General features: G+C 36.5%; 2 protein-coding genes across 12 annotated transcripts in view; one reads left to right on the forward strand and one right to left on the reverse strand.

Annotated features, from left to right (window-relative positions):
- Window positions 1–1,244: 1,244 nt before the first annotated feature.
- LOC106065754 (oxidoreductase NAD-binding domain-containing protein 1-like) lies at window positions 1,245–13,804 on the reverse strand. 7 transcript variants are annotated; one of them, XM_056014162.1, is made up of 8 exons: window positions 13,662–13,804; window positions 6,878–6,954; window positions 6,230–6,287; window positions 4,160–4,266; window positions 3,488–3,629; window positions 2,406–2,645; window positions 1,707–1,800; window positions 1,245–1,595 (listed from the first exon to the last, which is right to left on the reverse strand). In XM_056014162.1, the coding sequence occupies exons 1-8, from the start codon at window positions 13,662–13,664 to the stop codon at window positions 1,429–1,431; spliced, it is 888 nt and encodes a 295-aa protein (XP_055870137.1). In that variant the 5' UTR covers window positions 13,665–13,804; the 3' UTR covers window positions 1,245–1,428. The 7 variants fall into 7 exon arrangements, with proteins under 7 accessions (XP_055870137.1, XP_055870130.1, XP_055870144.1 ...); XM_056014155.1 differs by having other exon boundaries at window positions 6,230–6,290; window positions 13,662–13,803; XM_056014169.1 differs by having other exon boundaries at window positions 6,230–6,290; window positions 13,652–13,774.
- Window positions 13,805–13,808: 4 nt separating this feature from the next.
- The window catches only part of LOC106057200 (death-associated protein kinase 1-like), a 117,558-nt gene continuing 105,086 nt past the window's right edge, over window positions 13,809–26,280 (forward strand). For 2 of the 5 annotated variants that reach the window (XM_056013983.1, XM_056014005.1), the window contains exons 1-3: window positions 13,809–13,924; window positions 15,046–15,190; window positions 20,540–20,758. In XM_056013983.1, coding sequence (XP_055869958.1) covers window positions 15,123–15,190; window positions 20,540–20,758 — 287 coding nt within the window. In that variant the 5' untranslated portion in view covers window positions 13,809–13,924; window positions 15,046–15,122. Of the gene's footprint in view, window positions 14,059–15,028; window positions 15,191–20,539; window positions 20,759–26,280 lie in introns of all 5 variants that reach the window. The other 3 variants (XM_056013991.1, XM_056013998.1, XM_056014001.1) reach the window with 3 other exon arrangements.

The following is a 26,280-nucleotide window of genomic DNA, read 5'->3' on the forward strand; positions in this document are numbered from 1 at the left end:
AACCAGTTGATGACCTTTGCAATTTCATTAAAAATTATCTCAAAAACATTATAGTAAATCATATACCAACTAAATACCTGTCAAACAAAATAGATAAATGCTGGTTTAATAATAGATTATAGAAGCTTTGTAAACAAAAGGAAAACCTATATAGAAAATTTAAAGAAACTAAGGCAGAAAGAGTTAATAAAAAGTATATTAAAATAAACACCTAACCCGAAAAGTAAGCAGACAGCTGTAGAGTGAATACATAAACAATGTAATATCTAAAGATAACAACAAAAATCTATGGTCATACATTAGTCAAAGAAAATGGAAACAACAGGAGTAGCACCATTAAAAGAAGATAACACTTAATGATAATGAAACTAAAGTTAACATCCTAAATAAATAACTTTGCATCAACATTCTCAGCTCTAGGAGACAAAGACATATTTCTTAATTTAAACCAAGTAGACAACATAGGAGATATAGAAGTACATGAAAAGGGGATCCAAAAACTATTAGCGAACCTTAAACCAAATAAAGCATCTGGACCTGATGGTACTCCAACTAGATTACTCAAAGAAAGAACTAAGCAATGAGCTAGCACCAGTGTTCAGGGCAGAGTACCAAGGTACTGGAAAGAAGCTAATGTCACCACCTATTTAAAAAAGAAGAAAAATCTGACCAAGGAAACTACAGACCAGTATCACTTACCAGCATCACATGTAAAAGCCTAGAACACATAATATGTAGCAGCATCATAATCCACTTAGATAAACATAATGTCCTTACTCCATACCAACATGGCTTTAGGAAATATAGATAATGTGAAACACAACTAATAATAAATTGAGGATTTTTCAAAAGGTTTAGATACCAGTGAGCAAATGTATATTAGATTTTCCAAAGGCTGTTGACAAAGTTCACCACCATAGTTTGCTTAAAAAATTAAAATATTTTGGCATTGAAGGTCCAGGTCCATGCATCAGGGTATAAAAGATTTTCTGATAGGGAGAGAACAAACTGTAATAATTAATGGCTCTAAATCAACAACAGTAACAGTTTACAACTCAGGTGTTCCTTAAGGAACAGTCTTAGGTCCACTACTATTTTTAATTTACATATATGATTTACCACATTGCATTAGTTTAGGAACAGTCAGATTCTTTGCAGACGATTGCATAATATATAGAACAAAAAAAACAACACAAGATACAGAAATTTTACAAAGAGAATTAGATGAATTACAGAAAACAGTATATGTTTAGTCTGAGCTGCTTTATTGAATCATAGCCAAAACAATAACAAAAGATAATTTTATCTCTCAAAACGTTTGACATATCCAAGTAACTGATCAATTCAACAAAATACTGCAATGTTTCTTGTAAACTTTGGTACAAACACAAAGAATACATAAGTAACAATTATCTTGGGGCTTGAAAGCTACCACCATCGTTCTATGAATATACAATCTTTGCTGAAGCCTGCATCTTTAGAATAGACTTGCATAGTTTCAATGAAAGATAAAGGTCCACAAATGTACACTTGGCCTTTAGTTAGTCCAGTATCTTTTAAAATTGATTCTAAAACTTGGTAATGTATTCTACCATCTGAAAAGTAGGACAAATGTTAATTATTTCTAATAAAATTGAATGAACTAAGACTATTTTTTTAGGTGAAAGTCTAAAACTAAACATCAGAGCAATTAATGAAGTTCTTACTGGTAATGAAGTGATCCTCTTTGACACGCTCCTTGGTGCTGAAGAATTTGATAGTAACATTGTCATAGTTTTCTGACAATAGCAATAATTCATTCTACAGATAAAAATAATAGAAACATTGTAATAACAGTTCTTTTGGATAAGGTTGCACATACATCATGAATATTTTAGATGATTTTACGACTGCATTTTAAGAAATTCCTGACTGAATATGGGATGTGTGGTAGAGAGGCATTAACTGCATTATACTTCTTGGCTACCTGACAAGGAGGCTCCACCTCTAGAGGCAGTATGGAAACATTCTCCCAGATAGCCCCCTCCCCTAATCGTCAACTAAAGAGAATGGACTACAACAAGGATGAAATATGCGAATACTAAATATGAGTATGAAATATGTGATACACAAAAGCAATTAAAAGATTTTTAAAAAGTCATTTAAAATTTAGAAGTAATTCAAGTATATTTTTATATCTAGAATAAGATTTCAGTAAACTAAGCACATGATATCTTATCTTATGAAATACAGACGTTACTTCAAAAAAAAAAAAAAAAAAAAAAAAAAAAAAAAAAAAAAAAAAAAAGAAGTTTAATTGGGTTATGTATTTGTATTTGAAGATTTTGGTTCAGTGTTTTATGTCTAATTGCTATTTTACTTTAAAGTCTTCTATCCTGAAGGGTTTCTAAATGTAGATGACTTACAAGAAAGATGAGTTCATCCGGACTTTGAGCACTGTAAAGTAAGACAACCTTGCTAGTACCTTTAAGATTACTATCTCTCTGTAAGTTGTGAACATGAAGAAAATGGTGTAAAATACAGAAAAGGGGATTGATGCCCACCCCACCAGCGATCAACACCAGATCACTGCAAGGAGTGACAGGGTCAGGGTCATAAACAAACTTTCCTCCTGCTCGTAGATGTAGGCTGTCTCCAACTTTACACTAAACAAAAAGAAAATTTTTCAGTAATCAATTAAACTGAAAGATAGATTGGGTAAACATTTCAAAAGAAGTGATGAAAAAAATAATTCTTCTTAAAAAAAAAAAGGTTAAAATGTTTCTTTTCAGTATCTTTCACAATTGAAACTTAGTTCTTCCAGACTTAAACCCTAAGTTATTTGTAGTCAGATTTCAGTTAGCAGACAGAATGTAAATAAATAAATATTTATATTGTTTACAGATATTTCTAGCTTGTAATTAAAATAAATTAAGTTCTAAATGACCTTTTAAAGTGAAACTAATTTGTAAGTCTTGAGAACTTATAGTAATAAAACAAATGCACATTTAACAACTACCGGACAGCATTTCATTTAAATTTTCACTTTACAAATTAGGGTAATTTTTATCATTTCTATATTTAACTAGATTCTCGAGATTAGCATAAAAGTGAATATGTTAATATAATAGATATTCATTTTTAAAATAAATAAATACAAATTTTAAAATCTTGCTAATTTCAAATAAAAAGACAGACGTCACCTAATAATACTGTCATGGAAAATAAACATTTTTAAAATACTTTTTTGCACATGCAAATTTAATTATATGAAATTACACAGGTTTTAGCTGCTGAAAAAAAATTAAACTAAATGTAACAATCTGTCAAAGTAACTCACTCAAACAAGTAATTGAATATGACATATCTTTAAAGAATTAATGTTAATTACTATTTTCCTTAAAATGTTTTGTTGGTTTACTTTAAATGCTGGCAACAATATAAAATATTATGCAACACTAGAACAGACACAAAATGTATGTCTACTATTGAGGATGTTCAGTGTTACCTGAGTATGAGCCCAGTGAGCAGGGGGGTGGTTAGAGTATTTGATGGCCAGGTGAAGCATTCTGCTGGCTTGTAGTAAGTGAGGTGGAGAGCAGATAGAGAATCCTCCTACTACTGGTACTCCTGGAATAAACATATCCACCCTGGGAAACAAAGACAACTTCCTTTAAATACACACATGGAATCTTTTGTCGTTTTTATTCAATATCTGAACTTTTGGTAACACAGAAAAAAAATATTTTGAAATAATTTAAAATCAGAGTGGTAAAACACAAGGCTTATTAGCTGAAGGCTTTAAATTAGAATCTAGCTTAAATTTTTTATTTTAATACATCTACACAGTCTATCAAGTTCTAATGTCACATTTTCTTCAGAAAGTAAATGCAATAGGAAAAATTTGCCATGTGACACATCATTAGCCATGAACTAACTGTATGGAATCAATTTTACAACAATACCATTCTAATCAAATGTTCACTCCAATGCCATCATGTTTTTTTTCTTTTAAAGATTTCACTTAAATAAAAAAAAATGTCTTTGGGTTAGAGCACAATTTTGTAAGATAATGATGTAAGAACATTTCCTATTCTGATAAGCTACACAAATGAAATTCAATGAACTTCCATCTTAAATGTTCAGCACCTGGTTGCCTCACTTACCACGTAATGCTTACCATTGTCCTGCTTTGAATGAAAACTTATCATCCTTTATTTCTAGTTTCAATAATTTTACTGTTGCAGATAATTTGGAAATTTCTTTCACCAAGGCCTCAGATATAATCTATAAAATAAATAATATATAGGTTTTAGATAGCAGCTTTGTATTTAAAAGCTGTCAGATGGGAAACTAATATAGAAATAGTAAGAGATTGCATACAAAGATGCTGCCTGGTCAAGTGTTAGACCTGGGTTTGAGCCCAGCTTGAAGCCATCGAGAGGTTTTAGTTGTAATAATTTTAAATTCTAAACAAATATATTAAATGTAAAACATACAAAAAATAGAGATCTTGATTTTTTTTCCCCAATTTCAAACAATGTATTATTATTTCTACTTTGAGATAAGTAATTTCAAATATTTCTGTCAAGTGGAATTTTAATGCTACTGGTAATTAGTCTCTTTGAAGAGAAGTCACAGTCCAGTGATGCTGCCATTGTTTAAAAATAAAACTGCTCATTTTTTTATATCTGGTTCAAACTTCAGTCTTGATTGTCCTGAGTTGGAATCTTGCTGAAGTCATCCCTTGCTGCAGAACATTGAACAGAGGGTACGGTGGCTGAGTGGTTAAGCTCTTGGCTTCCAAACCTGGGGTCCTGGGTTCAAATCTTGGTGACAGCTGGGACTTTGAATTTCGGGATTTTAAAGGTGCCCTGAGTCCAGTCAACTCTAATGGGTACCTGACTTTAGTTAGGGAAAGTAAAGGCGGTTAGTTATTGTGTTGGCCACAAGACATCCTGCTCATTAACTGTTGGCCAAAGAAACAAATGACTGTAACATCATCTGTCCTATAGATCTCAAGGTGTGAAATGTGTACTTTACTTACTATTCTGATGAACAATAGTTATTGAGCTCTGTGGCATTTTTTACGTCTAGAGAGACGATCTTTTCCCTTTGCAACTTCTTGTGTGACTAAAGAGGCCAATCCTTGATACACAGCTGCGATCGCAGTTTGGGCATATATAATCACCAGGCGCCGTTGCATTTTCACCCTTCTTTCTGCTTCTGTTGTGTATGACATCTGCAATCTGTGACCCTTCCTTTATGCTCTCTCTCCATGTGGATCTGTCCAGTGCCACCTTTTCCCAGTTGCCAGTGTCGATTTTGAAGAGCTTCATGTCGCGTTTGCATACATCCGTATAACATAAAAGTGGGCGACCAGGCTCTTCTGCCTTCTATTAGATTGCCATACAGGATGTCCTGTGGTAGTCGACCTAATGGCATTCTACGAACATGGCCAAGCCAGCCAAGGCGTCTGCTGCTGATAACAGAGCGGATGTCCTGGCACCCTGCTCTTTGTAGCACTTCCTCATTGGTTATCTTATCTTGCCACCTTATTTTAAAGATTTGCCTTAGGCATCGGAGGTGGAAGACATTCAGCTTTTTTTCCTGAGTAGGTTGACCATGTTTCACTTTCGTACAGCAAGGTGCTCAACACACAGGTCCGGTAGACTAGGGCTTTAGTACTGCTAGTCAGCAATATGTTGTCCCAGACTCTTTTCTGCAACAGTGACATAGTGGCCATTTGCCTTGGCTATCCTGTTGTTTATATCTTTATCCAGTAGAGTGTTGTTGGATATGATGGAGCCAAGGTAACAAAAGTGATCAACAATTTCTAGTGGTTGGCCATTAATGCTTACTTGAGGTGCAGTGTTTGTGTTTTGGACAAGTATCTTAGTCTTGCTTTGACTGATGTTTAAGCTGAACTTCTGGCAAGCAGCAGATAGTTTGTCAACCAGGGACTGTAGCTGAATATCAGAATCAGCCACAATAGTTGCATCATCAGCATACAGGAGTTCCCTGACGAGTAGCCTCCTAACCTTGGTTTTTGCCCGCAGCCTTGATACATTAAATAGTTTTCCAGAGGATCTTGTATGGAGAAACACACCTTCGTTTATGTCGTTGTACGCATAATGCAGTAGACAGGAGAAGAATATGTCAAACAGAGTAGGTGCGAGCACACATCCCTGCTTGACACCACTGCATGCATATGAGATAAAAATGGATAATGAGTGTACTTCTAATTTACCTCCTGTTTGTTGATAGATGCAGTTGTGTGAACTTGACTGGAACCATGATTTAACATGCTGCTGTTCAGATAGAAATATTTAAAAAAAAATGAAAGATGAGAAATATTCCAAGAAAAAAACAACAACAAAATTATTTATTTTTCCCAATAGTTAACTATTGATTTCACATTTCTCTTGATTCTATATTGATTTGGGCTAATGGTTAACATTTTAATTAAGTCCATGATAAGTAAACATGAAGATATAATTTCAAGTCTGTTATATATTTATGTAACATTAAACATTTTTTTTCATTTTTGGATTAATTTTTTGAATATAAAGGCTAAAACAGTTATGGTCAGTTGGTTTTGGACTATCATCATGCTTGTATCCCCTGCTGGAGGTTTTGGACTAGAAACTACTATTATTTTCTGAACAAAAGTCTCAGAATAAAAAACAGAAACAAAAACCCCCCACCAGAATTATGAGTATGGTGTGGTATAGAAGTTCATTTTGTAAAAATGCTAAGGAAGAACATTGAAAAAATCTGGTATGACGAAAGTAGCTAGCTTAACACTGTGGTCATTTGTGCAGTGATCAACACAAGAAACAACTTAGAGCCTAACATATTTATAAAGCTTTGAATGTTTTAAGATTATATTGCCTACCATAGGACATTAATATGCAGTGTTTTTCTACAAATAATCTTCCGAGATAATGACAAAGTCTGGAGTTTTATAAAATTCTGGAAAAAAACAACAAAATATAAACAAAAAAAAAACAAAAATGACAAAACTAATTTTAATCAAGAATCCAAATGGGTTATTTTTAGCTATTTCATGATTGTGATAATAATAATCATTTTATTTATAAAGGGCTGTTAACAAACAAACAGACTCAAGGCGCTGTAATAACATTACAAACACAAACACAACAGCTAAAATGACAATTAATTTAAAAAAATTTTAAACAGATAGGTCTTAATGTTCTTCTTAAAAGTGGTCTAGCATGTTGTCTGTCTGAGATCAATCAGGAATGAGTTCCAAACCTTTGGTCCGTGCACTTAAGAAACCTGCAGACCGTAGCTTTTGAGGGAGAAACCTGGCACCACTAAAAGCATTGAGTCCATTGAGCGCAGGGCTCTCTGGTGGACATATGGAGTAATCAGTTCGCTAAGGTACAAGGGCATCTCATTGTTATATATACACTGATGACAAAGTGTAGCGACCTTGTAATCGATTCTCGCTTTCATGGGAAGCCAATGGAGCATGCGCAAGAGCGTAGTAGCAGAATCTCGTTTTGTTTTTCTAAGGACTATTCATGCAGCATTGTTCTGAATACGTTGCAGCTTAATAAATGAATCCTCCCTGAAGTATAGTTGTTGCTCTTCAGTAAGATTTACAACAAATGAATGTCCACTTAATGTAAAAAAAAACAACAGTTGAGACTGAGAAAATACTTAAAAATGTTTAAAGAAAAACAGATCAAGGATGGGCCCACTTTAGGTCTACTTCAATTAGAATTTACAACCTATGATTATGAAATATGAATTAAAGATAATGAATACAAACAACATGTATTCAAATTGTAAATCAATAAAAATACACACCATATTACTTATTAATCTTTGGACTCGAAGACAAGCCTTATTATTATTATTATATTACTCATACATGTATGTACTATACTTTTTTACAATAGGAATAACAGTTACTAATTTATTAATATATTATTTCAATTCATAATTACTGCAACCAAAATATATTGTCACACCATAAACATTATGAAAAAAGAAGTTTTATTCACACACAAACCTGTCCATGCGCATTCAAACATGTATGTAATCAACTGTCAATAATTTTGAATAAAAGTTTTGAAATTTGAAACTAATTTACTAGCTGGTTGTAACTAGCATGACATCATTCAAATATTCAATCAACATATTCTAGACTATTATTACTTCTCACAGTGGTCTGTGAACTCAAATAGTAATAAGCATTTTGACAATATTTTTTTGTAAATGTGGAAACGCTGCTTCAGACAGAGTGTGAAGACAATGTGAACAGAAGCACTTAAGTTATAAGGTAATTATCTGTTTGTAAATCAAGCAACTCCAAATGTATTAACTCTGAGGCTGATTGTAATGTTCCCAGAAATGCAGTCAAATTTAATTTTCTCATGGGGAAACATAATATTTGCTGCATTCTAAAAAGGCTTATTCTATTTTAAAATATGGGACACTGCATCCCATTGTCTCACAAGCAAGAGCTGGTTGTTTACTTAAACATTTTGATACTTTCTAAAATTTTGACCCAACTTTTGCTTTCTTAATTAATGTATTTTATTTATTTTCCCAAAATCTCAATTCTTTGTTAGATTGTGTCTTTCTTAAATAAAATGATGGCTAGACTTGCAACTTAGCAAGTAAACTGTTTTATGTCAATGTATTTAAAATTTGTTAGTAAAAATTTTAAATTCTTCATCTATACATTTGTTTACATTTTATTTTTCCATCTGTGGCATTTTACGTCTCGTGAGACGATCTTTTCCCTTTGCAACTTCTTGTGTGACTAAAGAGGCCAATCCTTGATACACAGCTGCGATCACAGGTTGGGCATATAAAATCACCAGGCGCCATTGCATTTTCACCCTTCTTTCTGCTTCTGTTGTGTATGACATCTGCAATCTGTGACCCTTCCTTTATGCTCTCTCTCCATGTGGATCTGTCCAGTGCCACCTCTTCCCAGTTGCCAGTGTCGATTTTGAAGAGCTTCATGTCGCGTTTGCATACATCCGTATAACGTAAAAGTGGGCGACCAGCGGCTCTCCTGCCTTCAGTTAGATCGCCATACAGGATGTCCTGTGGAAGTCGACCTACTGGCATTCTACGAACGTGGCCAAGCCAGCCTTGTCCTGGCATCCTGCTCTATGTAGCACTTCCTCATTTGTTATCTTATCTTGCCACCTTATTTTAAAGATCCGCCTTAGGCATCGGAGGTGGAAGACATTCAGCTTTTTTTCCTGCCATGAGTAGGTTGACCATGTTTCACTTCCGTACAGCAAGGTGCTCAACACACAGGTCCGGTAGACTAGGGCTTTAGTACTGCTAGTCAGCAATATGTTGTCCCAGACTCTTTTCTGCAACCGTGACATGGTGGCCATTGCCTTGGCTATCCTGTTGTTTATGTCTTTATCCAGTAGAGTGTTGTTGGATATGATGGAGCCAAGGTAACAAAAGTGATCAACAATTTCTAGTGGTTGGCCATTAATGCTTACTTGAGGTGCAGTGTTTGTGTTTTGGACAAGTATCTTAGTCTTGCTTTGACTGATGTTTAAGCCGAACTTCTGGCAAGCAGCAGATAGTTTGTCAACCATGGACTGTAGCTGAATATCAGAATCAGCCACAATAGCTGCATCATCAGCATACAGGAGTTCCCTGACGAGTAGCTTCCTAACCTTGGTTTTTGCCCGCAGCCTTGATACATTAAATAGTTTTCCAGAGGATCTTGTATGGAGAAACACACCTTCGTTTATGTCGCTGTACGCATAATGCAGTAGACAGGAGAAGAATATGCCAAACAGAGTAGGTGCGAGCACACATCCCTGCTTGACACCACTGCAAACCTCAAAAGGTGCTGATTGGGCTCCATTGAATTTGACAGTACATTTAGTTTCCTCGTGAAAACATTCAATTAACTTCAGTAGTTTGGGAGGGCAACCTATTTTTCTCAGGAGTTTGAAAAGGCCACTTCTGCTGACCATGTCAAAAGCTTTAGTCAGATCGACAAAAACAATGTAAAGGGGTCTGTCTCTCTCTCTGAATTTCTCCTGCAGTAGTCGTAGAGAAGATATCATGTCTATAGTGGACCTACCACTCCTGAATCCACACTGAGACTCTGGGTAGACTCTAGAAGCTATCACTTGCAGCCTGGATAGTGCCACTCTAGCAAAGATCTTGCCCACTATACTGAGGAGAGAGATACCCCTATAGTTGTTGCAATCACTCCGATCCCCTTTGTTCTTGTATATTGTGACTATAGTTGCGTCACGCATGTCCTGTGGGACATGACATGTTTCCCAACAGCGGCAGAGGAGAATATAGAGTTCAGGGAGCAGGAGTGATTCGTTGACTTTCACTACTTCCACTGGGATACCATCACTCCCAGGAGATTTTCTATTTTTTTTTAAGCAGTTAATGGCTTTTTTGAGGTCACTAAGGCTCGGAAGCTCATCTAGGCATTCCAGTACTGGAAGATCTGGTAGAGAAGCCAGGGCGACATCGTCTACTGTATTCTGTGTGGCATAGACTTCGAGGTAGTGTTCTGTCCATCGTTCTAGCTGCTTGGTTTGATCTGTAATTTTTTTCTCCTGATTTGGATAGAAGGGGGGCAGGCTTAGACACTGCTGGACCCAGGGCCGCTTTAATGATATCAAATAGAGCTTTGCTATTTCCTGAGTGGAGACTGTCTTGGATTCTGTTGCAGGTATCCCTCCAGAAGTTGTTAGCACATTTTCTAGCCATTTGTTTTGCCTCTTTATTAGCACTTTTGAAGGCCTCCAGAGATTTTGGATTAGGCTTTGTCTTGTGAGCGAGGTGTGCAGATCGTTTTTTCTCGATGCAAGGTTCCATATGTGCTAGATTCGCCTCAAACCAGTCTACATTTTTGTGTTTTTGAGGCCCAAAGGCGGTGATTGCCGAACTGTAGATTACGTCTCTTAATTTCTCCCATCTGATCGAGATGTCTTCTTCATCACTTAACGAGGGGATTGAACTGTTCAGGAGCTCGCCAAAGAGTGCACACTTCTCTGGGTCACCTACATGGTTGACGTTAATTCGCCTAGTTCTGGGTTGAGTGGAAGTGTAAGCCTTCTTGAGAAGTAGTTTGATTTTGCTTAGCACTAGTGAATGGTCTGAGTTGCAGTCCGCACTATGGTATGAACGGGTGTGGATGACACTTTTCAGATCCATCCTTCGGGTGATGCAGAGGTCAAGCTGGTGCCACCTTTTTGAGCGTGGGTGCTGCCAAGAGACTTTATGGCGTTCCTTGCCAGAGAAGAATGTATTTGTTACACACAGTTCATGAGAGCTACAGAACTCAAGTAGCCTTTGGCCATTGTCATTTATTTTGCCAACACCATGAGGTCCCAAGCATTTTGGCCATGCATCATTTCCATCACCAACACGGGCATTAAAGTCTCCATTTATATAGAGGTGCTCGGACTTTGGAATACTTTTAATTACGTCCTCTAGAGCTTGAAAGAATCTGTCTTTGTCCTCTTCTGGTGCAGCAAGGGTTGGTGAGTAAGCACAGATTATATTAACTTTGCCTTGCGGTGATGCAAATTTCATGTGTGCTACTCTTTCATTGCCAATGGGAAACATTGCAATGCAGGGGACGAGACTGTTTCTTATTGCAAAGCCGACGCCATGTATTCTAGGGCTTTGTTCTGGTTTTCCTTGCCAGTAGAAAGTATAGTTGCTTTCTGTAAGAGATCCACTGTCTGCCAGTCTGGTTTCTTGCAGGCAGGCCACATCAATGTTTAGTCTGCTGAGTTCTCTGTCGATGATAGCTGTTTGTCGCATGTCGGTGACGAGTTCAGGGTCAGTATTGAAGCCAGGACACATTGTCCGTATGTTCCAGCTTGCTAAACGCATTAATGTTGAGGGTTTTCTTTTCATTTTATTTGCAGGTGCGGGTGAGCAGCTTGCTTTTTGATTTTGTCTTAGCACCAAGCACCCAGTGGTGCGGCAAGCTGTGGCGGGATAGCACTTTATTGTCCGAGGGCTGCTCGGCTTAAGGCAGGCAGTAGCTATCCAGTGAGGCTAAAAAGCCCCTCCTACCGTCAAGAGTGGTCCCTGGCGTTCCAGCTTACGCCAATCGGCTAGGAACTTATCACCGGTAACTACCACTCTCCGTGTTTTTTCAAAGACATTACTGTCAGAGATGGAGTGACCTCTCCATTGCTGGGGGAAAGCCTGGGCGGTAAATTTGCGAATGCTGGGCTGCCCACACGTCAGCACCCACCTCTCTTCCATACTGACCGGGTCCAAAGGGATGGCGAGCCATCACAATTTGGGGACAGGTGGCTGCAGGAGTTTGCCAGAGAGCAGTAGTCTTACTACTGTCCCCCCGCCTACGGGGCTCCAGGACCGGATTTTCTGTTAGGGTTTACTCCCTTAGCCTTAGACCTTACAGGGACACACACACAAGGCAGTGCGGCTATTGACCTATAGCTAGGGGTTTGGTTTGTGGGCAACAGGGCGTGTCCGCACGCCGACGGGCCATGCCTGCCTCACATCTTGGGGCCAAACCTCCTCCGAGACCCTTGCAGTTTAGCCTGAGGCTTCGCAGCCTCAGTTTCCATCTGCCACCACGAGGAGGTACTGCATAGGACTTGCTGTGGAGAGGCTATGTACTGTCATGAACATAAATATTAATTATTTTTAATTACGTTTATTGAATCAAAGCATTGAATAATTGTGTATGGAGGTGTTAAAATATGTATGGACGGCATACACTAGCTGTCACTATCACAAGACTCAATTTTATTAATCAGCATCAGAAATGAAATCCTAAGACTAATGCTACTTTAAGCAAGATGGTTATCTATTTCTTTTGAGAGTGATAAATGGATGGATAATAACCTGCCCAGATTTGTGATGTAATCTAGAACATAAAAGTTAACTTGGGAAGCTTAGTAAATATGATTTTCTCCATTATTTTTTTTCAGGTTTATTTCCAAAGTCCAAACAATGAATACCTCTCTTCTTCAGACTCTGCCCATAAAAATCAGGCCATGGTTCTCATAGCCTTTCCATGGATTGTCTTAGTCATAATAGTAATGGCATAGAACTAGATCACTATTCTAGAATATCAATTATTTCAACAGTTATTAAGATGCCTATATTTATATAGGCTATATTCTCAGTTCTGTTATTCTCCATTACTCAGTTTTTACTACATGAGTACTGGTTGTGAGTGTGATTAGTCTTAGACTGACACTTTGACTCACTAGATCTATAAAATTCTATATAGATCTAAGACTAGACTTAAAGTTAAATGTCTTAAATCACGACTAGTCTAGTAGTAGTGACTGACTCTATTCTAATCTACCAGATCTAATAAGACTAGACTTTAATTAACAAAATTAATAAATCTTATAGTATAGAGATAGTCTGTATAGATAATAGATCTAAGTACTAAAGATAAAATCTGACTAAAACTGAGTAAAACTAAAGTTTAGTCTTTAGTCAGTGTATAAGTATAGGTCATAAGTATATAGTAGTATATAGTATAGTTATAGTACTAGTAGTAGTACTCTACTACTAGTACTACTAACTATACTCTATACTTATACTATTAGTAGTGTATAGTCTATAATAATACTATTGTAGATCTAGAGCTAGATCCAATCTAAATCTAGATCTAGATCTAGATTACATTAAAATACCATCGACCCAGATGACTAGAATCTAGATAGTAGATAGGGTCTAGAATCTAGAATAGTCTAGTTTATATCTAGAATTCTAGATAAACTAGATTATAAACTTGAACCATAACAAGTGTATTAGAGGGTTAAAGGTTAAGGACAACTTTTGTAAACTTCCGCTTCAAAAACTCTCAGGAGAGCTTTAAGTAGTTGAGAGCAGCGGTAGTGTTGAGTATTGTCGCAGGCAGGAATGAGTCAGCTTACCGAGGAAGTGGCTTCTTGAGGTGTTAGTTATCTAGATTCTAGATCTAGATCTAGAATAGAGTTTATGTTTTCTTATTGTGGAATTTAATGTTAAGATCTAGGTGTAGAATAAGGCAATAAGGTCTAAATAGATTTAAATCATCATGATGATCAAGTAATCATTTACTTTAGTTTAGTCATAGTGACATTTACTGATTTAGTAGTCAGACGTAGTCTAAATTTTAGATCTAAATTCTATAGATCTAGATCTAGACTGAGTACTAGACAGTAGACTCTAGAGTCTAGACTCTAGACTAGTCTAGAGTAAGAGTAGAGTACTCTAGAGTCGACTTATACTACTTATAGTCTTAGACTTAGTTAGACTGTCACTATCTCAGTATCTGTGTCAGTCACTCAGTGTGTGTCTATAATATATACACTGTCACTATACAGACTATAGTCTATACTAGATCTAGATATATATAGATAGATCTATAATATAATCTATATAGATATAATATAGGTCTATACTCTATAGTCTATATATATAGTCTTAAGACAAGTTAAGTAGTCTTAACTCTATAGTATACTGACTATACTACTAGAATCTAATACTAGAGACTATAGTCTATGTAGAGCTAGATCTAGATCTAGTATCTAATCTAAGTATGGTTAATTTAAGTTATCATTAATTAAAGTATTTAAAGAATGTCTTAGACTTAGGCCGCCTTAGCCTTAGCCACCTTAGGCTTAGGCCTTATCTTAGGAGTCGTCTTAGATTCTAGAGATCTTGAATCTAGATTATATAGATTCTAAATAGAAAAAAAAAAATAGATCTAGAATCTAGATTCTAGATGACTGAGTAGTTCTATATTAGATTATTAGATCTAGATTAATCTAGAATTAGAATCTATATATTTATATAGATCTATATTACATATATGGGTCTAGATTAAATATTAATTAGATCTATCTAAGACATATATTGCGTGACATAGATAGATGATAGATCATAGAATCTAGATCTAGAATATCTAGATTTATATATAGAGACAATATAGATCTAGTAGTCTTGAGTGTAGATAAATGGGTAGTCTAGAATCTATATAATTATAATATATATTATAATATTATATATAACATAGCGTCTCGATCTAATTAGAGAAGACCAAGCAGTGAATGAGTTGTTTTTTCCTTGTGGATAACAAATAATGGTGCAAAATGAAAACTATTTAAAGAATGGATGGCTTCAACTTCAAGAAAGAACCACTGGAGGATTATTATGAAATTGGAGAAGATATTGGCAGGTATGTCTATGACAAAGTCTAGATCTATATTACTATATTATATATATATTTTATCTAGAACTGTATGCTTAGCGTAATGTGTTTATATTTACATTTATTTTAGAAGCAAGTTGTATTCATATTTCTAACATTATTCTTATACTTCTACAATAAAATTAAGTTGCAGGATAACAATTTAAAAATAATCACATTTTCATGATATAATTTACCAATCAAAAGTACCATAGCTGCCAAGTGGTACAATTTTAAGACTTTTTTTTTTCAGATTATTAAACATGTTTTGTCAATACGTGCTTACAGCTTTTTTGTTTCTACCTTGTCCATTTATTAGTGATACAGATATAGCATTAGCTATTGAGATACTAGAAGTTTACTGTTAGAAAATAATTTTAGTAATAATTGTAAGCAAGTCTTTTATTTTTATATAAAGGTTGATAAACTCACTTATAAAATTCATTTATTTATAATTAATATTTTTTAAAATTAATTTTTAGAATTTAAATTTAAATCGAGCCAAAATGCAACTTTCTCAACATTTTCAAAAAAATCAAAATAAAGTTAATGTTTAATTCAAACATATAAATATTTTTTTTTATATTTTATATATATATATATATGATTTGTATGTTGTCTCATTCGAAAAGCTTATAATTGATATAGTTTTTATTTTAATTGGGATGTGAGCAGGTCCAATTCTTATTTATTCTTCTCTCTATTAGTTTCTTCATTTCTTCAGGGTAGAGAGGAATTTTCATTTGTATGTTCATTCTTCCATCTTTGGCCAGTATGTCTGCTTATTGATTGCTTGACTACTGTCTTGTATTGACATTTTCTTTTTCCATTTCTTGTTTCTGTGTTTTAAAACAACTTGGATTTTTGTTTCGTTTAGTTCGAGATATATCAAAAAGAAAACAAAATACACATTAAGCTAAGTTGGTTGATAGTCTTTGTCCCCCAAGTTTGAGATTTACTTCTGCTGACACTAAATGGCAGTAGGTGATGGATGCCACCAGGTCCAACAGGGGGCGATGTGGGTGTCTGTGTGTAAGAAGAAGAGTCAGTTAAGTGATGGATGGAACCTTCTGCAAGAAAATAGTCTATGTATGTGTGTGTTGAAATCTAATCAGTGTCAAGTATCACAGGTTGCTGTAGCTGTTTTGCAGTTCATTGATACAGTCATTTGACTCTGTGTTTGTCTCTCTTTTATATGTGTATTTGTACATATAAAATTATATTGTGTTTGTACTATATACATATATAGTGTCATGTTCTGATGGTGAAATGCTCCTGTCTTTTGATGACAAGAAATTGAGATTTACTAATTATTTAATCAAATTAACCTGTAGCTGTATAAGTTGAAGCTATAACAGAAATCTGTATACAAAGTTAGCATTATGAATTCTTAATTAGCAAGTTGTCATCGCAACTAGAGTCTTGTTTGAATTATTTGTATTATTATAATGCCTTACAAACTTATGAAGCCCTTTTCGTTGTTCCATTTAGGTCTTGTACATAATTGTGGCTCACCGTGTAAAGAAAGTGGCCCAGCTTAATCGCTAAATGCTTGCTGTTGGTTGCATTAATCTATTTCACGTTTATCTGGCTTTGATTCGCGTGATATTACCAGAGTACGATAAAAAGACAAACCCTCTAGTTGAGCAATGTAACCTTAATCCCAGGCATCAATAGTAGGCCCTTCTTGTGAGCAGAACATAGTTGGCCATATATCTGAACGCTCTCCTTTCCCTCTACGTTGGAACCGAAATCAAAAGTTAAAATAAAACGAATGCAATCAGTTTTAGGATGTCCTATATATTAGAATTGATTATTTATGAGTTATTTTACCAAGAGGATGTAGTTTATAAACATATACATATACATGATCCATATACATGAAGTATTGACCTGGGGGGGGGGTCTTAAATACAGATCGATTAAGTTTACACCTTATTGATTTATCCCTTTGCCGTGCTTCCAGTTACCACAAGTAGTACAGTTTAGATTCTGTGAAGGCCATGGATTCTAAATGTGGGACAGTTTTTGGAGATGTATTTTTGGTCGTTGAAAGCATTAACCAAGTTTTTATCTGGTTAGAACAACACGTCCAAGTCTCCAGCCAGTTATGTATTCCTGACCCATAGATTTCCTTCCAAACTCCCCAACTCGTAATCACGGTGCTTGTCCTCGTAGGCCTCTTTTATCACTTTTTCTCTCAGGTTCTCGGCCTATTCCAGCTTTCCCTTTGTCCGTTCACAGTTCTGCTCAGGTGTCCGTGCCTTATCTAGATTGATATCTAGCGTTGATGTTTACTGCAGCATATTCCCATTTACTTCTCCTACCACCGAAGATAAAAAAAATTCTTTAATATTGTACAATTTACGATAATAGAAGTTCCTGTCTCAGTGTAATCTCAAGCTCACAAATATCGTCCAGTGTCTTTATCATTTCAAATGTCCAGCTCGAATCCATAGACAACTAGATCTAGACAATTCTTGGCCAACTAAAAGTATGCATTTAAATGTAGAAACGTTGGTTTCAATGTTCTCTATTTCTGTGTTGTCAATGAAAGAACAACAAAAAGTATCTGTACGTTGTACTACACTATGGGTAACGTCTAATTTCTTCATTGTGTGATGGGTGACTAGGTGGCTTGGCTACCTGTCAAGGGGACTCGAGCTGGAATCCTTGAATTGTGTTTGCTGAGATAGCAAGGAAACATTTTATTTCCCCTATACCCCCCCCCCCCCCAAAAAAAAAAACAACAACAACCAACAACCAAAAACAAAACCGTAGCGCTCTGAGCATGTCATATGCATGAACGAAGTGTTATATCAAAGGGTTAAAAGAAAACACAACGAGCTTATCAATCAAAAAACCAACAGCAGCCCTTGTACCTACTTTGAGAGTGATAGATGATGTGAGTATTTGAAGTGTCAATAGCGCTAGTGCTTTTAGTTTTTTTTTATATCTAAACACGACAGACAGACGGAAGAACAGATGATACAAAATCAATAGAGGCTTTCATCTTTCGGATGTCGCTAAAATGTAGTGTTCTAGATTTCATAGGTTTATATTACTGGAGATTTCACTTTTTTTTTCCTCCTGTGCACACAGTTACGTTTAATCAATCTATTTGCAAAGTAGATTTGTTGATAAATTGACATTATGTCATGCTGCGAGTCACAACGAATCTTTCATTTCAAGCCTACTGATCATTTCATTGACATGTTGACATCCCCCCTCCCCCTCCTATAGCATTGCACTTCTCCGCTTTTTGGTCTTACTACTCTTAGTAGATAAGTGATAGGCATCTCATTCGTGTCTTGCTTACAAGCGGATAGTTTCATGTGTAGGCCACCATTGTATGCTCTTAGATGATCTCATCAGACCTTGACAAAAGTTCCATTTCTCTTTCCAGCAGTACTCGTAGAGTAGCGAGGTCTCTATGGACTAGAATGCACAATGTTCTTTCAATAAATGTCTTCACTCAGAGCCAGACAGCAACAATAAAATGGCTATCTTCATCCTATACACTTAGTGTTACCACACTGAAAAAAACTTTTTATTTTTACCCACTAGACAATTTAATGAAAGTTAAAACATTAAACACAAATGCTATTATTATTTTTTTTTTATGCTGTGGCATTTTACGTTTCGAGAGACGATCTTTTCCCTTTGCGTGTGTGGCTAAAGAGGCCAGTCCTTGACACACAGCCGCGGTCACAGGTTGGGCATATGTAATCACCAGGTGCCGTTGCATTTTCACCCTTCTTTCTACTACTGTTGTGTATGGCATCAGCAACCTGAGACCTTTACTTTATGTTCGCTCTCCATGTGGATCTTTCCAGTGGCATTTTTTCCCCGCTGCTAGTGTCGATTTTGAGGCGCTTCATGTCGCGTTTGCATACATCCTGGCGACCAGCGGCTCTCCTGCCTTCTGTTAGATCGCCATACAGAATGTATTGTGGACTTCCACAAGACATTTTTTTTTATACTGGCATCTGATTATAAATTTGTATTCTATGCATCCATAAGGTTCTATTTTTTAAAGCCCCGTTTTAGTCACGATGGAGCTGGCCACTAGAAAAATTGTATTTCTGTTGCAAAAAAAAAAAAATAAAAAATAAAAAAAATCAGGATATAAACTAAACTTTTCCATTCTTCATAGGTCAAACTTTTCATTCCTTCTCTCTGGAAACGCCTGGAGGATAACACCAAAGATCAGGACTTTTCTTAAGACGCTATTGTTTCTACCTTGGTACACACTGCCATTTCTAAGTCCCTCTCTCGTATTAGACGTTAGGTTTTGTTGCCACCTCTGTAGACCTACATTGCATCCCTCTGTTCCCCCGTTAAAATTTCTTCACTTGAGTGTTGTGCAGAACCGCCCCATGCAGTCTGGACTTGAGGCTGATATGATGAAAGAAACTCACATTGAGTTACAACCCAATTGTTTTTGTACGTCCAAGCCCTTGGTAATAATGTAATCTTTTCCACTTGGCCACAGACTCGCTGTTCTTGTCTTCTTTTTGTCTTTTGAAAATGATCTGCCGAGATAATTGACTTTTTGTTTCATTTTTTCCCATTAATTTTTGTTTGTTTGCAGACAGTTTTCTTTGATTATGTTCCTATGAAAATGTTCTGACGTATTTTATGTGGACATACATCTGATGATGCCACTCTTTGGTTCAATTAAGTTTTATCTTTCTGCATACATTTTGTTTTTTCGGTTTGGGGGGGGGGGGGAGGAATTAAATATTTCAAGCCCGTGTTTTTCAAACCTTTTTCTAACCACCAGGATGAAATCAGGCCTTACCAATGAAATTGTTTTCTATATAAAGGAGTTAAAAAAATGATTACGCATTATAAAAAAACAAAGACCAATGGAAAAATAAAGTAGAAGAACAATATGATGTAAAGATTGTGTGAGTGTGTGTATATTCTGTGTACTTGTGTGTATATTCTGGTACTTTTTTTTTTTACTTTTATATTAGAATCCAATTGAGAACCCCAGGCTACATCGGATACATTTTCCCCATAGACAAAAAAAATGTAATTATCTGGCAAGATACCATCTAATTATAAAAAATGATGGAAAATTAACTATCAGCACTTGGCTCCCTCGCGATCCGTCTGGTATATACTGTAATGGGCTTTAGTTCGATTAGATTGACAAAGATACACTTAAAATGTTGATAGCTGAGCACCTATTGGAATGATGTCATTCATTTTACATGTACTGTATGTATACACACACACACACGTGACTACAGACTATTTTATAAACTTTTCTCGCACCCCCCCTCCCTTTTTATATGTTCAACTTCATGGCCTGTTTGTACTTTTCAGTGGTCATTTCGCAGTGGTCCGTAAAGTGACGGACAAGAGTACTGGCCATGCCTACGCCGCTAAGTACATACGAAAGAGAAGAGGCGGCGGCCGTAAAGGAGCTCGCATGGAGGACATCCAGAAGGAGATTAGCATCCTCCGTCAGCTGAAGCACAAGAACATCATCAGTCTGTACGACGTGTTCGAGACCAGCATTGACGTCATCCTCATCCTGGAACTGTGAGTACCTTCAACAAGTTTTCTTGGCCGGTCCGGCAGAAGTTGGGTGGGAGTCTGGAGGCAGAGGTGGGTTGGGATTCTGGAGGCAGAAGTGGGGTGGAAGTCTAGGTCTAGGATCAATAGTTTAGTTTGTCCTAAAGATCCCTGTTGACTGCCCCCCTTCCCTCCCCCACCAGCACTTGGACCTCATTCATCAATTGTAAACAAACAACATCGAACCATGTGCTTCCGTATCTCTTCTATGTAAGTTACGACCTAATTCGAATCAACAATGGTTAGCATGTGATTTTTTTTCCGTTGTTTTTATGGTCATCACGTGACCGTTCGTTTTGATGAACGAGGTCCTTCGCAGTAATCTGCTCTTTGTTTACATTTTGATCATTTGATTCTTCGGTTTAAAAAAAAAAAAGTGCACACCAATTCTTAATAGTTTTAAAACTGTAAGGTATATAAATAGTTTTGTACACTGTACACCGTACGCACCAAAACGTTTGCTATCTATGGAGTTGCCTCCTTTGTATGGAAATCTCCAATACACAAAATGTGCACTTGATCCTGTGTTCTTCACTGCGAATAGAAAAATATTTATATACACCAGTGCTTAAACACTTTATATATGAAAGCAGCGCTATATAAAAGGTATAACTAATTATTATATTAAATATTATTAGTTCTTTCTAACAATGTTTTTTTTTCTAGTGTTTCCTATTTCCGACACTCACCCCTTTCCATTTGCACTGTGTGTGTATTACTGTTTGGGTAGTAGTAACTCTCTGGCAGGGGTGGGGCACTAAATGTTTCTGCTTCATATTCAGACTCTATTAGAAATACTACATCTGTTGACCGTTGAACTTTCCTTCCATTGTTTACCTGATATCCGAGCACTGACCATCAGTTCATTAAACTAAACTGTCGTTCCTACGTGCTGAGAGTGCTAGCACTAGCCATGGTGTATTGTTGCTAATAAGATGCCATGCCAAAGTTTGATGATTGATGCGGGCTTGAGTTATTTCCCAGCGTATTTATTCCTGCTTGAATGCAGTATACACAATTTGGAGTGAGTCACTTCTGTCAGAGTTGTCATCAGTCTATTTGGATGGTCACGTGGAGTCCAGTTTAAACCTGCGACTATCTCTGCTTAAGCATTATTAAAAATAGATTTCTTGCTTTCTAGATGCTAAGGCAGCAAAACTTCTACGTACAGCCTCGAAGAATCGTAAGCGCTATATGTAGATATTTATCGACCTCACTTTATATATATTTATACATTGAATCAGCAATTCGAGATGAGCTCTTATACAATTAGAATAGTTTTCTTTCATTGAATAAATTTTCTCTTTCATCTACTTAATAAATAATTAACTATTTCTTCATGTATGCTCCACTTTGAAACAGAAGGACGATGACATAAAATGACATTAAGAAAAAAAAAACGAACTTGCTGACACTGTCTCTGACATTGAATCGCCACTGCATTCTACCTTGGTCGATATTCTTAGTAGTGTCTCGTTCACTTGGAGGGCAACATGCCCCAATATCTTATCAATTACACAGTGGCGTAATTTATTTACGAGGGTAACGCTTCAAAGTAAAGGAATCTTTCTTTCCCGTGTCTGGTTCTAACACATTTCTGAAAGGTGCTTCTTAACACTGACAGCAAACCTGAACGACAAGTTACACCTTTATTGAAATCAACAGACTATACTCTTGACATAGATCTCATGTACACATATACACATACAGACACATCAATGATAAAGCTGTGGAAAAAAAAACCCTTAACACATCAAAGATTTGGTTGAAAGGAAAGTTTAATTTGGGATTAAAACGTTTATCAACATACTGACATGGGTTCTAGAGAAAAAAAATAGGACAGTTCTTTTAAGCAACAAAAGCTTGAAAAAAACATATACACATTATTTTTAGAGCGTAGAACGGGCTGTCGAAATCTACCAAGAAAACCAAGCTAGATGTGGAGTTTAGCATTTCTAAATATGATGAAGAAGTAGAGTTTGAACTTGATGCTTATGTTTTTCAAACAATAATTCAGTGCGTCCAGATGTAAGTCTTCAACTCCGATAAATTCTTTCAGATTCATTGCACAGGTTAGCCTCATGAAGGAAATAGTTTGAATAGGGCTGTTCCGCTATCAAACGTGGACATCTTGTAAATGTGAACTATTGGCAGTATAGTTTGAAGCACGCTTCTGTTGATTCAAGTGCTCCATAATCTTCATATGTAGTGTCTGTTGTAGTAACCCAACAAGACAAACCTTGCAACAAAAACTGTTGTGGCGACAAGAAGCTTGCCGCTGCAACACGTTGTGCGGTCCAGCGAGTCTCTCCCTTCAGGCTTAGTTGACCCTTGCAGTGGACGATCTCCTGGCTTCCTTAATTGAGGCAATATTGTGGTTCTCTTTTCTTCTCTATTCAGTGTACCCTTCTAGTCGTTTTGTTCAAACGAATCGCTAATATGATTATGAATCAGAGAATGGGGGGTACGGCCAAGTGTTTGGTAACCACTGAGCAAGACTTTTTTTTTTGGTTGTTGACGCCCACAGCTCACGTGACTGATCGATAAGTCCAGGCAAGTATTGATGAACGCCTTGCCACAGGTGAGGATGGGGGTCGGGCATCATAAGATGTGAACGGGTCTGTTGACAGATCACGAACCATTGATTATCCTAGTGTAGACGGGCCACTAGTTGAACCGACTGACCTGTTGTTTATTAATCAACAGCTGACATTCCGCCATCAGATGTCTTATCTACTTAACTTATAAGTGTAAGGAATTATGCCACATCAGCAGGCTCATGGAACGCTACGACTTAGTAGTTAGAACGCTCGCCTAGCAAACTGAGATTCTTGAACTCGACTCCCGGTGAAAAAATTTGCAATGAAGTTTTATTTGGGCAACGGGCATTAGTTGGAAGAGTAAATACTCTGAGTGAATCTATTTGTGCTGTAAACTCAACGTCCTCGTTGGCCATTGTTCATTAAAGCAAATGGACTATATTATCTTGTGAGATCAACAAATGATGCCCTATATTCTTTGGTTGAAACAACACTCTTGACAGTTAATAAAACACATCAAAGAAAAGTTAATAGAGTTTTGAGCCAACCGAAAATCATTGTTTATTTTTCTTTCCAATGTTAATTGGCACATCTGTGATCACGTCTTACTGCACAGACTGGCCGCGCTGTTTAGATAATAATAATCTATTTATACAAGTTCTTTGTTTTTCACAAAACAAACAAAGCCAAAAAAAGAATCAAATTAAGATATAACATACTTAAAAACAACTTTCTTTTCGTGCATTTAATGTCACAAAAGTATACCAGTTTGAATACGATTAATACTGTTCAATATATCTGCGTGCATCTTGACTCGCTGAGACACATCACAGTAAAATACATTATACAAAAATAATTTGTACAAAAAGGCCACGGGGAATGACTGAACTCTCAGCTTACCTGGAGGAGTTACAGGTTATTTCGTCGTCAGTTCTCAACTATTAATTGTGACTTTAAAAAAAACAAACAAGGTAACCTGGCCGTTCCCTCACACCCCCCACGCTCTGAGCCAACATTGCGGATCATCTCTCAAGGTGGAAACAACTCGTACTAGAGAAAGTTGCACTAAAACAAATCATCGTTTTTTTTTTTAGCTTAACACGTCATCATGTATTGGTGTCAAAGCTCATTACTTATGTCTAGACATGACTTGTGGAAGATGTGAACTAGTGTAGTGCCAATGATCTCATTTGGAATGAAGGAAGCAGAGTGTGTAGTGACAAAAATCCTGAAACACTTATTCATTTTGTTTAAATAGTGACCAATCAAAGTCATTCCCCTTTTTTGGTAATATTTACTGGAATATGTATTCATCAAGAACAAATTGTCGATTATAAAAATGTAGCTCATCCTATAGTTCAATACAGAGGTACAAATAGGTGATAGTGAAAACATTTTAGTCACTAAGTTGAATAGTTAATAGTGCAAAAAAGCCACGCCCAACAAAGTACAAGTGGGTTGTGTTGATAAGTTTGCTAGTCTTACTAAGTCTTGACACACGAGTTTCTTGTGAATCATATGTGAGACTTTTTAAAAGCAAAGTTCGTTCACTTTTTACTCCTTTAAAGAAATTGGGTTTAATGATAAAGCACAAGAAATATTTGGCAACACTATTCTGTTGACAACTTCATAGGCTATACATACATTTTATGTCCTTTTCAATGTGTCCTCTATCCTCTCACTCCACGCTAGGGTATCCACTGTTTATAGGGCGGACGTGAACACCTCGGACAACTCATCTCAGTGTTTAAGCGCTGTCTAGTCATAGTGGAAGCAGTGCACCCCCCCCCTCCTATCCAAGTCACGGAACTAGCGACTTCCCAGGGCACCTAGCAGTGAAAGGGTTTCAATTGAATGACAGAATGAGCTTACTTTGCATCCTCTCTACTGAGAACTGGATACACTAACCAGTGAACGTAAAACTTCACGTCTAGAAAACAAACTTTGTGTATGTACAGTTTCTCTGGTGCACGGAGATGGAAATTGATGATACACTAATGCTATCTGCATTAATTTATGGGCTTAGTGATTCAAAGTTAGTGTGACCAGTTTTAAATAATAGAAGTCATCACCTATTTTTGTTTCCTTTAAGACTACAATAAACAATTACAGCCGTTGTTATTTTAAGCTTGTCTGTTTCTCGAGATAAAATTGTGATATATCGTTTATCTATATCACCTTCCCCGTTCACGCTTGCCCTTTCCCCCCTACTGTGTTTTTAGATTTCAGAAAACGATGTCACTTAATCTTCTCTTAACCAATAAAATAAACTGTCAGGCTTGTGGAGGACACAAATGAAGCGCACCTTTTTTTTTTTTTATTGCTTACGACACTTAACAGTCGAATGAACTTGACGTTACAGAATTCTCAGTCTTGCGTAGAACTGTTGGCTAGGGTCTCTACCCAGTGTCTACGTGCCCTTGCGACATCACACTGTTTAGAAACAAGCCATTAGTGAACATTTGGTCTGAATGTCTCTAGTGAGGAGCACTACTACTAGGTCTACTTCTAATCAAAGAGAGGGAACACTAATGAAAGTTTGGGCAGTAACTTAAAGCAATTCAGCTGAGACTACAGAGTAAAAACTGAACACTGACATCGTACGACAGAGGTTCACAAACTTTTCAGTACAGGGATCCCTTTACAAGCCATACGATGCTGACGGACTCCCGACACAACCTGATTTGTCTGCCCAGGTCGCATAGTTTGAAAGCCGCTGACATAATCCAACTCTCCGCTATTCGCAATGCCATAATATATGGAGCCTTAAAAGAGCTTTTTCATTCACTGTTGTCGCATTGTTAATAATTTTTCTGCTTATTTGCATACACTTTCCCTTCACGTTTAAAGAAATGTACGGGTTTGTCTCTTAGTTCATTATGATTCGTTACAAGATGTTGAAGATGACACTTCAGCCTAGCAGGTAGAAATATAATTTGTAAATATTCA

This window comes from Biomphalaria glabrata, chromosome 1, assembly GCF_947242115.1.
Source record: "Biomphalaria glabrata chromosome 1, xgBioGlab47.1, whole genome shotgun sequence".
In the NCBI taxonomy this organism is placed as follows: Eukaryota; Metazoa; Mollusca; class Gastropoda; family Planorbidae; genus Biomphalaria; species Biomphalaria glabrata.